A 17844-nucleotide genomic window follows, 5' to 3' on the forward strand; every position below is an offset into this window, starting at 1 on the left:
TAGCCCGCTGCAAGTCTGGTGATATCAGTACTTATCGATTTTCAAGGACATTTTGTACGCTGAAATCGATACGCGAAAGCAAAGTGACCAGGTGGCATACACCAAATACGACAATCTCGGGCCACCGCCATTGGACCGGTGTGGTCATGGGTCCGCAAGGCATATGCACGAATTGGCAGAGATGTTTTATGTATTTCGTCATTGGAGCTGATGTTGCAGACAAAGGTTTGCTGCTCAACATACCGTATACGTTACGTTGATCCAGAACGTCCGGATTCTTATCGGAAAATCATATAGAATATCACGCCGGCAAAAGTATGACGATAACAGATATGTTTATGATACCAGAACAGTGAATGCAGTATGTAACAGAAAGCAATATTACCATTAAGTTATCTTTCTGTTTGAAGAGCGCTGGTGTATACGTACCTGTTACAGTGAAGATTCTGCCCTGGGTCCCGCGTCCTAAAAACGGCATTTGATCCATTACCCTGTGCGTTTTTATAAGCGTAATCTACGAGTTAAAAGCCTTCTCTGTGCAAGGTATCACGGTAACTTCGTCGAAGTTTCAGCAAAATGATTGCTAAATTAGATTTTAAACTGATTACAAGCTGGTACAACTAATTTAAATCGTTGTTCTGAAGTCCAAGCTCAGCGTCAATCATTGAAATACTAGCCCTTAACTTTTATGAGCGAGTTTGCACAGCTGCATCGCAAATTATCAAGCGGACAGTTACGGTCCGCACAACATAAACTTTAAATTCAAATTTCTGCCTTTACTCGATACTGTTACGCTATGTGGCACACACAAATTTGATTACAAATGAGTTCTGACCAATCCAGACAGAGCCCCTGATCGATTGGTCGAGCGCTTCGCTAGCTGTTGCCATGTTTTTAATTCCATCCCATTATTTCCATCGAAGAAGCGAATAAAGGTTTGCGCAATTACATGCCAGAATGGTGCACACTCTAATTCTTAAACAATGTCGTAATCGTCCAGATGTCAAGCGATACTCTTACGTGGCTGCTGACCAAAAATACCTCGTCCTTCCTTTTGAGGCGCAATGGTAACGAATTCGCGCGCGAAAAGTTCAACTTGATGAACCGTAATTGCCGCAAGTACTCGGGTTTGGCATCTACCAAGGCTGTCGATATCTCACTGGCTGATACGAAAGTGACGCTGACTACGAAAATTAAAAAGGCCTACAAGAAGCCTATTAAGGCTGAGAACGTCATGCTGCTCCGTAAGGGTGCTCGCGGTGGTGCAAACACCATTCGCGCTAACATTTCACGCAACTACTATCGCCGCGATTTGAAGAAGGCTGCTCTAGCCAAGTGGTCGCGTTTGTCTACGATCGCAAAGGTCGAGAAGGGTATGTTAAATCTTAGTCCGTAGCACTGTTTTTTGCAATATTGAGATGCGTAACATTGTATTTAATGATATTTACAGGTATTCTCCAGAAAAAAGTTATTCGCAGCCGTCGCGTCAAGGCTTAAGTCAGTCGATTTGTCTTTTGTCGCTGCTCTAGCGGTAATTCTTGTTGGAAATTGTAGAAGTGCAGGTCTGCAACCAGAATTTGTGCTTCCGTATAATGGACGAGCTTTTAAAGGGTTTCAAATCGTATTCGTGCTTCTTGTCTAAAGATTCCGTTAATTGAACGTCAATGTAAACTGACGCCACCAGTCGCAGACCAAGAGTCACACCTATGCCGTTCTTGCGTTCGCTGAAGAACGACCGTAGTTACAAGCTATGCAGCTCCAAGACTTTAATAGGCTCAGAGGATTCGACCTGTGACTTTGTTATTTCAGACGATAACGTTCTAGAACTGCACGCTTTGCTTTATATATCAATAGGCAAGGCGTCGGCAAAGCTAATCCCACTTTCTACAGCGCAGACTGGAGTCTGCTACGTCAATGACGTTGTCGTACGCGAAGATGGAGCAGTGATTGTGCATGGCGATCGATTGTCATTTGGAGACGCAAACAACGCTTTTGTGTTTGAAATCACGCCTCATTCAGAAGAGACGGCGAATCCGCAGCAATTGCTTGAAAAGAAGAAATCAAAACAGTTTTTAGCTGACCAAACCAGGGATAACCATACCTTACAAAAAGCGGTCAATGCATTGCGTCGTGATCGCAACCTTCCCAATATATCTGCTGGTACGTTGATTCAAAGCAACTTGCAGAGGGCACCTAAACAAAATTGCAGCAGCAAAGTTACTTTTGCTGACCCGTCTTCATTGCTTGAGGAACAGCTAAGCCGATACTTGTTAGAGGCATCAACTGACTCTTTACTTAACGAGTATGTCGAACGCAAATTGAGTCAACGTAAAAATGGGCACTCCTTAATCGAAAACATTGATCAGAGTGGTAGCTTAGGTGTCCGACAATCACGACAGATGCAAAACATTGCCGAATTGGATAAATTGCAGCTTATACGAGACGTCAATGATGTGAGTCGAATTAACATGAAAACATATTGTTTTACTCAGCCTTACTATTTGTAGGTCTTAAATGGAGATATTCAATTCCAAGACAGCTACTTGTTACCACCTGCAACAAGTGAAAGAGACAACCCACCTCAAACATTCGAAACTTTTAGCGTTTCACATAATGACGATGATGTTGCCACTGATGACAACGAAAAGGATGAAGAGGACGACGCGCTACCGGATATGATGGAGAAGGCATCTAGCGACATGATAACAATGCAAAAGCCTATGAAGCTCCCAGCCTCAGTTCAAACGGAGCCCTCAAATAAGGATTTACGCGAACAGGAAAATGATCGTTTAGACCACTCATTTGAGAGCGTTGTAGACTCTGAGATTTCTCGTTTGAAACATCATCTTGATAGTCCAGGCCGATCGTACAACACGCCAGTAGCTCGTAACTTCACGTCGAAGGCGATTGAGCTTGGAGTTAATGACATGACCCGCCCCATTAATACAGATAGACAAGAAGCGGTAAAAATCGCGCTGCGCGAAACTAATGCTGGTGAAATCACACGCCACATGACGAACGAATATATGGATAACTTTATTGTGCGATGGAAACGAGGTCTTCTAATCCAAAGCCAAAACCGCCAGCGTAGAGCTCGACAGATTGCACAAGCAGGTGCAACATTCGAAAGACTGCATCGTGACCAGTCGTTTAATCGCTGGCGAGCACTTGCTTTTCTAAACAGCCAAGTGATGTCTTGTCGGATGGGTGCATTTCAGCTGCGATCACAGCGTCGATTACTTCGAATGTGCTGGCTAGCTTTCTGCAGATTTTACTTTTCTACCAGGCTGCGATCAATACTATTGCGAGGTCTGGCTAAAAGAAAAGTGATGGTGAAGAAATATGGAGCATTTCAAGTGTGGCGATACTTCGCTCAAAATTGCTTAACCCGCGATCAGCTACACGAAATCCAGTGTTCCATACAAAAAAGGCTCGATGTATATCTAATGCGAATGTCGGAGCTTTACTGCAGCAAACAGACTGTACAGCCAATGCTTGCTCAAATTTTGCGAAAGTGGCGAAATGAAGCACGTTGTCACGAGAAGCAGCTACGAACTTTGCGAAAAGTGCTGCTGCATACTTTTGCAACACAAGTTCGACATGCTTGGACGAGGTGGACGAGATATGCATTGACTTTGAAACTAATCACAAACGAAAAAAGAAAGACAGAGGAGTACATTCAACAGATTTCTGACCGTCTAACATTCCAACATGATCAATTGCTGTCAACCTTGCGAGAAAGAAGTGCTCACCAATTTCAGAAACTCACGCTTGCCATAGCTAGAAAAGATCGAGAGCTAGAGGTACTGAAGCGACAACAAGTCGCAGAAGATCTTCAAGAGGTGAAAAAAAGCATCATCCTTCTTATTATCATATGGCTGACTAAACATTTATACTAGCCGAAATGGGAACACGATCTTCGCAAATTTCTTGAGAACGCAATTATCAAAGTCAGCACGTTTTCTGTACTTGTTTCATAGACGTATACGCTACTGCCGTCTCACATTCCGAGCTTGTGTCGTATGTTTAATAGTGCGATGAGCAAATTAGGCGAGCAAGTGATAGACTTGAAATTCTACTTCAGAGTGCTGATAATGATGTATACAGTGCACGCTTTGGTGCTTCCCAGGCAAGTCAATCTGCAGTAGGCATAGTCATCTTTTCTTACTCTTTTGTGATGTCCCAGATTCTTGTCAACTGCACAATTCAGCAGAAAGCTGACAACGCCAACGAGCGTATCCGACTTCACGAAGCGCTTTCATCGTACCTTATACATTCCAAACATTCGGCTGAAATTGTTGCCCTGGATCTATCTCCCAATTGTCGCTTCTTGTACGACATGATCCAACAGGTAATTGCTTTTATCATGTTTCGCTCATTTCCACTATATCATAATGCCTTTCTCGGTCTTTCAGCGCCTCAAACGTCTTCAGCAGCTTCATCACTCATTAGCGAAACTTGCTGCGATCTCCGGTTTGACCGACGTCTCTCTTGATCCTGAGCGTCTCTCCCACAGCATCTTTCTAGCTAATCTATTATATCAGCGTCAGCAAACACATCTCAATACCATTCTACTGCAGTTCTATAAGATTCAACCATCAAAACCAGCAGCGCGCGCCTAAAAATCCAGTAGCAGCTGTGCCAATATTTGTTCCACGTGCTGCGGCTCTGCCTGTTCGCTGTCATCCACCATAGCTTCCGTCTGTGCGCGACGACAGGCTTCTATTACAAAAAGCCGCAGCGTTTCGGCGCTGAGCATCACGGCGTCTAGGTGGATCTTGCGCACACGTGCGGCGGCAGCCGCCGCACTGACAAATGGGGCAGAGTCGGTCGATCTTTCATCTTCGCTGCAGTTGCTCTCAAAACTTCCAGCTGCACTCTTCGCATTGATTACCCACGTATATTGAAAAAGCTGCTCCACCAGCGTTGGCTTAAAAGTTGGCGGTGCCATTTTTAGTTGCTAATTTTTTATACTTGTAGTACTATACTTCATTTGTGTCTCGATGGCACAGATCCGCAAGCACATTTTAATTATTGGTTCCGTAAATGCTGACATCGTCGTAGAAATCAGTCGTCCACCCGTGCGTGGCGAGACACTATCCGCATCTAAGGCAGCCACAGGCGTATTTGTTCCAGGCGGAAAGGGAAGTAATCAAGCAGCAGCTGCCGGCAAAATCATCGGCGCCAATCACCCAACGCTGTGCGTCAAATTTGCGGGCCAATTTGGCAACGATACGCATGGAGAGAAGCTTAAGAATGCATTGGAAAGTGCTGGCGTTGATACTGCTCTGGCAAGTCACCCGGCCTGTCCATCGGGCCAGGCTTTCGTTTTTGTCTACCCAGACGGTGACAACTCGATTGTCATAGTAGGAGGCGCCAATCGCGCGTGGCCTGACAAGCTTTCCACCGACTTACTCAATGCTATTAAGTTGGCAGCTATCGTCTTGCTACAGTGCGAGATTCCAGTGCACATAAACGCACTCGTTGCTAAGACGGCTGCTGATTTCAACGTCCCTGTCATGTGGGACACGGGGGGTGATGACATTTTGATTCCGGATGATATCCTACCGCTTTTGACGTACGTATGTCCTAATGAGACGGAACTGGCACGTTTGGCCAAGCGTAATGTGAATAATATTGATGATGCAATTGCCGCTGCGCGATATCTTCAAAAACAAGGCGCAAAGAATGTATTAGTCACTCTGGGCTCGGACGGCTCTGTAATGGTTCCTGTTCATCACTCGAAGATCGTGCATCAGAAATCTTTTACAGCTCTAAAAGTTGTTGACACTACGGGGGCCGGAGACTGCTATCGTGGAGCCTTCGCCGTCGCACTCGCTGAAGGTCGAGATGTGCAAGAGTGTATGATCCGTGCCACTGCTGCCAGTGCTTTGTGTGTGCAGCGCTTTGGTGCACTCACTAGTTTGCCAACTGGTGATGAAATTGAAGTATTTCTCAGGGAAAACAGTCAATAGACTCTTGACGAGATCGTATTTTTCGTCAGTCGCTAGCCAAGTGGCGCCGGCAATGCGATCGTTAAAAGCATATAAAAATTCAATCGTATCACTAGCAACCCACCTCGCTCTACTAACCAATTTAGCTGGTCTCGCCCTTTATTGTTAAATGCACTTATGCGTCAATCGTAAACTCAGAATCGAGTAACATAAGCGGTGTGCTTCACTTTAGTCTTATCCTCCGCTTGGTTTGTGTGTTTAACTTGCTACTTCAGCTCACATGCCGTTGTATGAATTTTCAGATTGAACATCTTTTTGAGCAAAGAGAAACTGTATTTGTCGTCCCTACGATTAATTCCAATTCATATAAAATTACTAATCCACTGCCACACAGAATGAGCGAGAATGTAAGGCCTGAAAAGCAGGCATAAGAAGATGTGATTTTTGCCATAACTCCCATAATCAAGCTGATATTGGGATCTGGCACATGGCACAATATGGCATCTTTTAGAAGGTAATAGATTTTTCAGAGGACATCGTATTGTTTGGCTTGAAAAATGCCGACGAGGGAGAGGCTGCTTGCTGTCCGATTGGAGTCTTTCTATTTCAAACTGAGAAATCTGACTTGATCAAGGTAGAGTTAGCGAAGGGTGTAGCCAATCCGCCCGCAAAATATCCAAGCACCTTAACCTGTCCCTTCATATCACCCCAAGCATAATTAAACATCGTCGTATGGTTGAGTTACAGGATTGCTTTCTGGACACAAAAATCTTTTGTCTGGTACACATCGTCCTAACTTCTGTGATCATTTTCAACCTGATTGACTGAATATCCACTTCAAATTATTGTCATCTGAGCACGATAAGTATCCAGAACGTGGGAATTGAATTTCCCTGTTTACATCGTGTAGGCAACACAGGAGGAGATAGATTATCTGCAGCACCATCATAATTATTTTGCTCAGCTTGAACAACAGCAAGACTAAGCTTCATTGCAAATTGGTATCACGTAATCCTGGTCCTGTAATGACAGTGTCTGGAATAGATTGCGAACCCAAAACCTTGAGAGTAAGTTATCAATACGTATTCGATTCCTCAGCTAGAGTCTGTACAGCTCTTTTCTCCTGAGATTGCAGTGTGATCATGACAATATTACATTCTTTGCGCAACGGGCACACTGCGGAAGGCACTTGAACAGGATGTTTAGACTTCATATATGTTATCAGTGACGTTTGTTTGTCCAGCATCCACTGAAGCACGCAAGCCATCAATTGGTATCTTTTGGAGACTAACTCTTTATCTCGACGATCAAATTTACCTGCACTTGAAGATGCACCAAGAAAGCTTTCACTACTTTCAAAAATGTTTATCATTCAGTTCTTTTGTGATCAATTTAATGACAAGGTCAACTTGGTGAGGAAGACAACAGACCAGGAGGATTTATTTGCTGCAGCTTTTTCCAATCGATTGACGGCACCAGGATTTCGTCCGGTCATTGTGTTTCCTCCATCAAAACTAACGAAGAGCCATTATCACGCCAGTCGGTTAGCAGAACGCTCAGCAATCGAACAATGTATTTGGATGTGTGTCGATCGAAGACAGGGATAGCGGCAGCGAAACGAAGGTTTGTAGTACACTCGAAACGCAAAATCACCCATGAAAAGCACTCCAAAGTGTGTACTGCAATCAGCAGCAATCCATTTACTCTATTACAGCTAGCAAGAATGTTGGATAATGTGTTGAGATTTATGCCGACAATTTCCGGGCAAATCGGCCCATGTTCAATCCATTCGGCTTGGCGTTTTTCGTGCGATTGAGATGTTTTGTGATGGCTCGAGCGGTTTCACGAATTGATATGTGGTCGACTGCAGGATTGAAGTGCACTGAATTCTTAATCAGGACATCGCAAAATTGTCAGAGGGCTCTGTAATCATTCCAAAGCATTCGATTTTATTTTGGTAACAAAAGCGGGAAATTGCGAAACGAATTCACCGTGTCGTCAGATGATTCATCTTCCTCGTCGTCTTCTAAATGAAAAAATGCTGTCAATTATGTTATCATCTATTGGGCCTCAAATCTGGAATCGAGATGCTCTGCATTTCGATCGATGAATTCATGCACGGAGCCTTTTTATCGGTATAAAAGTTTCGCTTTTTCTCCGATATCGTAAAGTTATCGCACAAATGGATGCTGACGAAAACGTTTTAGCTGAAAGGAAGTATTTAGACTACCACATCCTTGTGCGGCGTCGCCTGATGTCTTCAATTTCGATGAGACCAGCCTCTTCTTCCGCATGCTGCCCAGCCAGTCTCTCGCAACTAGCAAGATTCGTCGGACCAGGAAAGACAAGGCGCGTATTACTGTCGGTCTGTGCTGCAGTATGGCAGGTACATGAAGATAGACCCCGTCGTCACCCACAGAAACAAAAAGCTTTGCTGATTTCGGAGAATGGACAAAGAGCACCGTGGCATTCAGCTGTATGCGATCAAGAAGTCATGGATGACACGCGTCGTCTTCTTGGAATGTCTCCATCGCTTCAATTTCAAAATGCACAGCCAAAAATGCTGCTGTTGGTAGACAACGCGTTGTCCTTCGAAAGCATTGAGTTCGCCAGCGTCCGTGTGTGCTTTCTCCTGCCCAACACGACATCTTTTTTGCAGCCACTCAACGCTGGTAACATCACGAGCTTCGAGGGAACGTACAAGAAGCTTCTTGGATGCTGGGTGCTTGAACAGCTCGAGGCCGACGGCAACATCTTGCGCACAGACATTTCGATAGCCATGTTATCCATTGATGTATGGGATGGTGTCAATGAGAACACCATTCGGAGCTGTTGGCGCCGTACGGGCATCGTGCCAGCACATATGACTGCCCTGCTCAAATGATTTAACGCCTGTGTCGATGCCGATGATCTCCCCGAACTCTGCGCTCTCATTCACAATCTTGACCTCGCTGACCCGCTCGACGCTAACGTCTACATCGACATTGAAGGCAACTTACATAGAGCCACGTGGATACCACCCCGCCGACTTGTGATGTAGAGGGCGATGCTACCGGTGAGGATAATGATGGAAAGGATGAACGGGTCTTCTCCAACCGCGAAGGTCTAGTCGAACCCCAACACCTCGCGGTCTACGCATTCACGCATGGTCATAGTGGGCAGACATCGCTGTGGTCATGGCGCATGCGAGAGATGCTGCAGACGAAATTGAAGCAACCAGAGATTTCATTATTTTCCACTGCGGAGAGTATGGAGGAAGTGGTGTAATAAGTCTTTCACCCCTAGACTCACAAGGTCGTATTTGCTGGGTTACTGATCCAGCCTTCCACAAGGTACCACCCTCGGCTGAGCAACCAGCTGGCAGAGGTAACCTCGTGACTCTTACTTAAAGTAATGGCGTGAGCTGTACAAGCCGGTAACAATTGTACCGATTGGTGGCAAAGGATATGTTCTGTCAATTCTTATTAGTCGTAGGTGACTTCATTGTCGTGCAACGCCCAGAAAACTTCCGTAGGGATAATTTTTCAACCACAATTGGGGCGTTTGCCTGGATTAATGAGAACAAACTCAAATTCCTCAGACCAACTCCTGTTCCTAAATTCACAATTAGATCAGACTTAGCAGTACTATCCCATCTTGACAAAGTATCTAACTTAAAGGACAACGACACTCAGTCGCTTTGAATCGTGCGACAAAAATGTTCGTAGCAGACCCCGACGCACACCTCCAATAAAACGTCTCAACAGAACTACAATCTGGAATTACGACAAACATCCGCTTATTCCTATCTCAGAAAAAATACAATTCTGAGACCCTGCCACACGATAACAATTTTCTGTCTCTTCTACCAACTTAAGCTAATTAGCAATGTAGTTGCCAGCTAATTATAATCATCCGATGTCTTGCAACTAAATTGTTGCACATTTTTCCTTTCTAGCAAAGATACATTAATGAACTACCAAAACGATCTCAGTCTGAGCTACAGGACAGCCTATACCCCCGACTTTCAATTGATGGTGCTCCAGCCAATCCTATACGCTCACTATTCCTTCGCAAACGGCGATCCTAGAACAAACATATTACAGTACTCATCATCGGCTTAAGCTCTTAAACTTCTCTTCATCTGGTTGATCGGTATTTTTAATTACACTTGAGAAGTGATGGCATCATTCACACTGCAGTGAGGTCGTTGAGCGAGGGAGGCTCTGAGAGTGGCCGGTCAACACCCGCGGTTTGACTATCCAGCAGAAAGAACATGACCAAGCCTTTACTGACGCTTTTCCGCGCGGCCGAACAATACTTTGTGTGATCCGACCGCACCGGTACCCTTGCGACAAAAGACAGTTCACATCAGCTTTCGCTCCAGCCCAGTGATCTTCGCGACATTTGTCGCTCACACTCGTCACGCAACAAAATTAATTCAGAAGTCTCTTCGAGTGATACAAATATTAATCACTATCCGACATTGTTCATCAAATTCACACATCACTGCTGCGCGAGGAACTGCGTAAGAAATTTTTTTACAACCCCATCTGACCTTCGACGGGTGTCGTCTTTGGTAAGTTTTCGGGATAGTCTCCCACCCGCTTAACACTTTCGGAGACTACAGCTGCTCCTCAAACTAATCAAACAGTTCAATTTTGTTCTAGACCATCGATGTTATACTAGTAACTCACCTCACGCTGACCTTGCCCCGAGCAAGGCTAGCTTTATTCATTCCGTTTTATGTATAAAATTAGTATGGAGAATGGATTTCCCCCAGCGGACTGGTTTGTCTCCGGCTGCACCCAAAATCGAAATGGAGGCATTAAGCCTAAGTTAAGTCAGCCAGATAAATAGTAATGTCCAGAGTAGAAACTCAAGAAATTCAGTCAAAGGCTCACCTAGCATTCAGTATCTATCCATTCTCACTCTTCTACCCATACTATTCAAGGCGTATCTTCACTCCTGCCTTTTCTGGTAAGTGGTCGGCATCACGCTAGGGCGATCAATAAAAACGATCCCGCTCTTGGCAAGCACGCGTATTTTTTCTTGATATCGACTGCCTTAAAACTCTCTCGTTCTCGATGCATCTTCGTGTCGCTGCTGCTAATTACATCATCATTTTGGCTTGGTAAGAGCACCAGTGTACCTGCTGTGGTGCGTTGTCTGTAAAATTTTTGCGCTGGTCGGGGACAGTTCCGTCGCTGTGTCTTTAACAGAGATCATCTTCAATCCTGCAACACCCCCTCCGGATTCCATTGAGGTAATTCTCTCAGAAGAAAGAGATCAATCCGGCATAGTATTTTAATTGGATGCTAAATCGAGATCCATTAACATTAAGGTCGACGAAAGACTAGTGCTCACCAAGCTTCTCAGCTGGAGTCGCGTTTCTTTGCCATTTTTATTTTTCGGTCTTTTGATCTCAAGATCTAAAAGGTGCTTTATCCGTAACTTCTTTTTAAGTACTCATTAGGTTGTAGATTATTGTTTTCTCTTTATAGTGTATACTCTAAGCCAAGTACAATTGAGCAGATATCTCGCTCAAATAGCTAATAATGAGAAAAAACACCATTCCTATGGCGCGTATGACCTGGTAAGGCGCGATCGTTCATGACCGCTGAATATGGCTCATCTAGCAGACAAGCTGCAGCGGGGCTGCCGCAGCTTTGCGCTTTGAGAAAGCGTAAGCTAGGTCACCGATCTTCGTTCTATACTTAGAGCAAGTACGACTTTAGCGGATCGCAATCCGCTAACTGCAATAGTAATTATTGCCTTACCCAAGGCTGATTAACTGTTCCGTTTAAATCCAAAACTGACTTTATTTATTTTTATCTGCGGTAAATGCATATATTTTCCAAAATATGTATAGTAAATCTAAATACATGTATATCTACTGGCTGTCCAGCCCCGTACCGTATTATTGTTCGGTTGTGGCCACACCATGCCCATCCGGTGTGACGCACACACCTGTTACCAGGGTATGTGTAACCCCGTTACACAAGCAGTGCCTGCCGACCAGCTACTTCAACATTGACGTCAGCTCTAACGTCATATCGCACTAGCCGTGATCGAACTGAAGACACGCTGCACGTGACTGTGTATGACGTTTAAGGCAGCTCTTTGAGCAAAAATTATCCCATATTTTTATTTTTGAAGTCATCTACTTTGTACGTGGTACTTGCAATATTAGTTGATTGTCTCCATACTAAAATTTAGCTTGGAACACGACGTCACGTAATCGGATTGAGTAAAATCAAAGCTCAAGACATTTGATAATTTTAAATTAGGCACACATATGCTGGTTCCGACTGTTTCGAGTAGTGTTCCGCAACCACAACTACGCTCGTTAACCACTGTATTCTGCTACACGTACTTCATTGTCATCGTTCGTCTCCTAGCAGAGACGTCAGCGTTAAAACTCCAGAGTTGGGGATAGCTGCTGTAGAGCACAATTGCCAATTAACTACAGAGTTAGCATTCTGACTATGTTAAGATGCTGATATATCAATCATCTCGAAGTCTGCTTTCCAATGAAACCTAGTAACGTGATCAACAAGTTCTTGTAGCTCAGCGAATACCATCAGGTATTCATTTCATCAAAGCCGCTATTGATGCTACATTTTTGTCCGAGACAGTGCGCTCCTCAATTCACTCTATCAAGCAGAAAAAATGAACTGTGCCCACTTGAGTACATATTGTTGTAAATAAAGGTAACTCTGAAGAATGATTGATTCACCGATCATGCGAAATCTTGATTGCCGTTACTGAATACACCACCTTATACGTCTGAATGAATTAAGCAAAACCAGCACACGATTGTTGCAAAAAATTGTATCGATCCAGACATCTTCACTGTGCTGTCGCTACTCAGTGTCACATTTCTCATCATCTAGCTCGGACGAAAAGTCGTTATTTCTCTTGCCAAAATATGATTTTCCGCTTGTAAATACTTACTTAATTCTAAAACTATTAATACCAAAAATTTATTCGCTTAAGCAGACAATTAGGCAATAAGGACTTATTACAGACATTCCCTCGTTCAGATTTTGTAAGACTGAGTAGCTCTGGCGTCATTTTGAGAGTCGAGGGACCCCTAGTTCCTCAAACAAAAACTTAGTTTCCCAAGGTTTATCATCCTACTTCAACATACGTTTTCCTCGGCTTTGAATGATGGCAGTTATGGCAGTCATGTCAGAAAAAAAGTGAAGGCTTACAATAGCTATGTCTGCGCGCAGCAAATATCTTTGCCAATACAACCTGTGTGTGGCTACGTCCCGCAAAACTCTTATACTTTTGAGAAATCGAAGAGTGATTGAAAAACAAAGATTACTCTATTTTAATAGTGCTTTTTCTTAAAACCAGAGCAAGAATTCGCAACAACAACACCTCACCGATAACGTTTTTGATTTAACATAATTGCAATGTATCATATTGCTGCTTCTGCAATTCAATTGGTAGGCACAGATTGTTAAAGCCTTAATCAGAGAATTTGCACCTCGGCACCGTTAAGCGTATAATTTGCTGCACGTCTATGATAACCATCAAATTACTATGTAATGCCGTCCATCATGACAGCAGTTGTTATACCTTGGATGCTGATCTACAGATTCTGAACATTACATAGCTACTGTATACCGTTTGTTTGCCTCACTCGGTGCCATGCTGCAAAAGATTTTTTTGTGTATCTGTAAAACAAAAATAAAGGTTCTGATCGTTTTCTGATGAAGATCATACAACTTTTAGACGAGCAAAGATATTCAGATCACTATGTAACTAGACAAGCTTACTATCGTCGTCCCAGATGGATAGGCGTACTTAAGGTAAATGCACCAGAAGCAAAGTACTCGCCTGAAGGCATTCACGAGCTACAAGAAGGCGCAGGTGTGATTGCTACAATCGGGTAGTCTAGTGACACTCACCATGAGACGCAACTACTGACTGAGCGTTCATCTTTTGAGGGAATGAGCATAAAATTTTGTCAGCATCAAAGACGATAAGACGGCCATGAGTCCTGGCTACACTCAAGACGAAGCAACTGCGCGTCGTGCTTTGGTTGCTTAGTCAATGGATCGCGCTAGAATAGCCACTCTATGCAGTATATATGTAGAAGAGAAATCTAACGTGTAAATCTTCGAAGCGACTCATGCTGGGGATTTTCAGTTCGTCCAGACAATTTTTGAACATGTGCGGCTCGTACTTGAACTTTCTACACTCACCATTTTGAGGAAACAGTAACGGCCGAATGAAATGCGTGTACCTTCGTGCCGCAAATCCCGATGGAGTATCGTAGGTGAAAGCATATAAGCGCATCAGAGGCGGAACTCAGCATTGTTGTGGAGGAAAAGAGAGACCTCTTGGTTGTCGAGCAACTTTGCGGTACTCGAAGATAGTAAATCTGCGCATAGCGTGCCCCATTTTTCCTTCGGATACGGGATACGAAGAATCGAACTCTCACGCAGCTTAGACCGACAAATTTCACACGAGAAGACGCCCGTCTTAGTAGTCGCAGTGCAGTAAACTGGGGAATGTCTTGGTGTATCGTACATTATGAAGGTCGACCAGGTCCTTAAGGGGACAAATCGTGACAAGATAGCTGAGATTCACAGCTCAGGATTGTTGTTCGTCAACGTTTCCATTATTGTGGTACCGAATTCCTAAACGATCAAGGAGGGTCGTGCTATAATGTACGACGCGCGACAGTAATAAACAATAGATCGGGCGCTGTGGCATTGAAGATTTTGAATACGGATATGATATCCGTGTTTCTATTGGCGCGGCATGTCGAATATTTAGTTGAAACTTTGAGGAATTTGACAGCGTGAATCGCTGTCTCGTGCGTCGCGTCTCATTTTGAAAAAGCTTGATATATGACCTCTTCCTAGGCATGGATGGTGATCGTAAATCGCCGTCTCCAGGGTATATCTTTGCTGTGACAGGAATGGGTAACAGAGAGCCCTTGGTATCCGGGATCTGTTCATGAAGGGATTGATCATAGTGGTGTGCAAGTGTATCATGTTCCAGAGCCGATAAAAATCGACTTTGTGTCGCAGTTTTGTTGAGACGGGTGACCGTAAGTCGCAGATAATAGATTTGGGCTTTAGAATAGTAAGGATGTCACAGCCTGGAACGGTACTTTTGAGACAGCACTACCGTAGGCGCCAGCAGTGAGGCACCACGAATTTGACAAGAAACAATTTCACTGTAGTGTATAAAACAACTGGAGAGGCCCCATGGACTTACTGTTTTCATCCCTACCTCTCACAGAGGCTATCATTGCATCTATTATATTATACCTGGGTGCCTTTTGCACAGAATGCAAATTTGCAAAGACATCAAAATGGTACGACCGACACCGAAACTCAACAGTCGATAGAGATGAACCGTCGTTGATAACACTAACAGGGCACCGAAAGCAAGGAGCAAATCGGCAATCCTTATAAATTTTACGAATCTTTTAAGCCATTTTTGCTGAAGGAATTTTTCGCCATAATGAAAAAGGACCCACCACTCGTGTCACCCATGGCTTGATGAGCGCGTCAAGATTTTGACTGTGATTTGGCATCATAGTCGGTTTATTTCGTATGAAGCAAGAAGCGAGTTTGGCAAGAAAAAGTGGCGTTTTTCACTTGGCGCTGAATTTCTGTGTCAAAATGCTAACGGTAAGTAACAAAGATTGTGCATAATTATAATAAGACAATTGCAGCCACAAATCCGGCGAAAACAACTAAATGCAAAAACTATTGCAGAAATGCAGCAGACTGCCATAGCTCTTTGCTCAGAGGAAGCTAAACCTAACGTTATATACTAAAACCAGTATGAGTATAGTGGATCGCTATGCGCTAACTACAAGATTACTCAAAACCTTAATCCAGGGCAAATGTACTCTTTCGTTCAAAATCCAGACTGAATTTCTTTAGTTTTATTTGCGACAAAGCCGCCAATATTTAAATCTATAGTTTTCCTAATTGAATAGTAAAACCTGATCAAAATGCATAACTACTGGCAATCCCGCCACGTAGTAACTTCATTTTAAGGTGAAGTCACACCATGGTGCGCTCACACCGTCTTGTGTGAGCCACCTCTTTATACCAGGGTACGTGTAGTCCCGTTACATTCTCGCCAATCAAAATTGTGAATACCCACAATTCAAATTTAACTGTCGCCTCGTACGAGGCTCGCGTGTCTAAGAAACCTTAATGTCCTCAGGACCTTCTTCACGTATTCTCTGCTCTATGAGCCCTATGTCTATGACACGAAAAACATCCAGCCTCACTGGTTTCGAGAGCGCCCGCGGGCAGAGATCTTATTCGTCTTCTGCACGTGAAGCAACTCCAGGCAGTACACCCGCGGTTTCACGTGAAGCACATTCCAAGCTCTCGGCAACCGGGCGCCGCACACCGCGCCCCGCCACGTGCGACGGATTTTCTCGTCGAGAATTTGGAGGAAATCGACTGCGAGCCGGGTAGCATGGGAACGCGAGGAGAATGAGATGCGGCAACGGCGCGACGTGAGCCTAGCTTGAATCTTTAAGACACTGTGTCCGCTCCCCGACCTCTTGACTTCCGGGGGAAATCGTATCATTACCAATTGCCTCAACGAGGCACAGGAGCAGCAGTTGAGGGCTGCCCACAGGGCGACTCTCATGCGCTCAAATGGACATTTGGTCCTAAACCCTCGTGTGAAATACGGCTTCCGCTCGGCGGATCTCGCTACTGAAGCGAAAGACGCGATAACTCGATCGTTAAGCGTCAACGCAGTCGGGCCCCCGGCCACTACACATGCTAAGCATGACCAGCGGAAGGCTTTCTGAGCTTACTCTTTGGTATCCCAAGAGATCCCACTGAATTGGTACCGCGCTCGACTTCAAGCTCAAAAAGTAAACGCTCCTGTATTCGTAATGTGGACAATTCCTGTGGCGCTCACCCCTCTCGAAACCGCTGCAGATGATGAGGAGCTATTTGAGCGATGGGTGCAGTGGCACCCGTAACTTTCCCGCTGCCTACCTTACAGCGGAGCCACAAGGAATCGAACGGGCGCGTAGATCCGCATCTTCGATTTGATTTTACCAAACTCAAGGCGCAAAGCCATCTTTCTGCGTATTTTTGATCTGCGACACATGTAATCATCCATCACGCTCCCCGAAGCTCTGTAGTTTCTCACATGGGTAAGTATACAACCACGCGAGGATGAACGAGCTTGTTTACATAGAACGGCGTGTAGCTGGTAGACGCATGCACCGCATTGTTCAAAGCGAGCTCCACATGTGGTAGCATGGCGCTCCAGCGCTTCGAACTTTCAGTGCTGACGCTGCGACGAACGTCTTAAACGACGCAATTCGCGCGCTTAGTCTGACCATTTGTCTGCGGATGGTCCGCTGTTGACATCCTTAACTTGGTGACCAGCGCTCTGATATTTTCGACAGAAACTTCCCAGAGAAATGTCGGTCTCTGTCAGAGATCAATTGGTTCCGGGAGTCCAAGCAGTCGTCCAACACGACCCACAAACAGCGTCGCTGTACTGTCACCGTCGATAGTGCCCGGTACCGCCGCAAGATAAGTCATCTTGCTAAAATGGTCGACAGAAACCACCAAACCCGCGTTGCCCGCCGAGTCTTTTGGCAGGCCAAATGCAAAGTCCATACTCATGGACTGGCAACACCCGAAGGATACCGCTAAACTGGCCAGCGGCGCCGCCGCATTCGAAACCGCAATTCGTGGCATTTCCGTTGAGTCGGTGCTATTATACAGCAACCTGTTATTCAACGAATATCGGTGCAATCGTGTGCGCAGTCGCGACGACAACTTCTTGTCCGAGTTTTCAAACTCCTTGCTCCCGAGGGCCTGTAGCAACGCTACACACATACCATTACCCGCGTATGCGGCGCGGATCAAATCCGTCACTGACGACG

The 17844-nt window shown here is 44.8% G+C and overlaps 6 protein-coding genes across 6 annotated transcripts; 3 read left to right on the forward strand and 3 right to left on the reverse strand.

The window, feature by feature from the left end:
- Positions 1–1099: 1099 nt before the first annotated feature.
- Positions 1100–1497, forward strand: PHALS_06984 (ribosomal protein l28; the record flags this gene model as incomplete). Its single annotated transcript, XM_024720374.1, has 2 exons — positions 1100–1373; positions 1451–1497. 2 exons carry the CDS (start codon positions 1100–1102, stop codon positions 1495–1497), a joined length of 321 nt encoding a protein of 106 aa, XP_024585579.1.
- Positions 1498–1706: 209 nt separating this feature from the next.
- Positions 1707–4495, forward strand: PHALS_06985 (SMAD/FHA domain; the record flags this gene model as incomplete). The annotated part of the gene is made up of 4 exons (XM_024720375.1): positions 1707–2453; positions 2508–3842; positions 3900–3950; positions 4034–4495. The coding sequence occupies 4 exons, from the start codon at positions 1707–1709 to the stop codon at positions 4493–4495; spliced, it is 2595 nt and encodes an 864-aa protein (XP_024585580.1).
- Positions 4496–4618: 123 nt separating this feature from the next.
- On the reverse strand, positions 4619–4951 carry PHALS_06986 (Centromere protein X; the record flags this gene model as incomplete). Its single annotated transcript, XM_024720376.1, has 1 exon — positions 4619–4951. The coding sequence occupies one exon, from the start codon at positions 4949–4951 to the stop codon at positions 4619–4621; it is 333 nt and encodes a 110-aa protein (XP_024585581.1).
- Positions 4952–5003: 52 nt separating this feature from the next.
- Positions 5004–5975, forward strand: PHALS_06987 (ribokinase; the record flags this gene model as incomplete). Its single annotated transcript, XM_024720377.1, has 1 exon — positions 5004–5975. The coding sequence occupies one exon, from the start codon at positions 5004–5006 to the stop codon at positions 5973–5975; it is 972 nt and encodes a 323-aa protein (XP_024585582.1).
- PHALS_15204 (uncharacterized protein) lies at positions 5974–8204 on the reverse strand. Its single transcript, XM_036407245.1, has one exon. It carries the CDS (start codon positions 7324–7326, stop codon positions 7030–7032), a length of 297 nt encoding a protein of 98 aa, XP_036263487.1. The 5' UTR covers positions 7327–8204; the 3' UTR covers positions 5974–7029.
- Positions 8205–9408: 1204 nt separating this feature from the next.
- Positions 9409–9728, reverse strand: PHALS_06988 (uncharacterized protein; the record flags this gene model as incomplete). Its single annotated transcript, XM_024720380.1, has 2 exons — positions 9409–9548; positions 9608–9728. The coding sequence occupies 2 exons, from the start codon at positions 9726–9728 to the stop codon at positions 9409–9411; spliced, it is 261 nt and encodes an 86-aa protein (XP_024585584.1).
- Between the last annotated feature and the right edge of the window lie 8116 nt (positions 9729–17844).

Source organism: Plasmopara halstedii (assembly GCF_900000015.1).
Source record: "Plasmopara halstedii genome assembly, contig: Scaffold_3060, whole genome shotgun sequence".
Lineage (NCBI taxonomy): Eukaryota > Oomycota > Peronosporomycetes > Peronosporales > Peronosporaceae > Plasmopara > Plasmopara halstedii.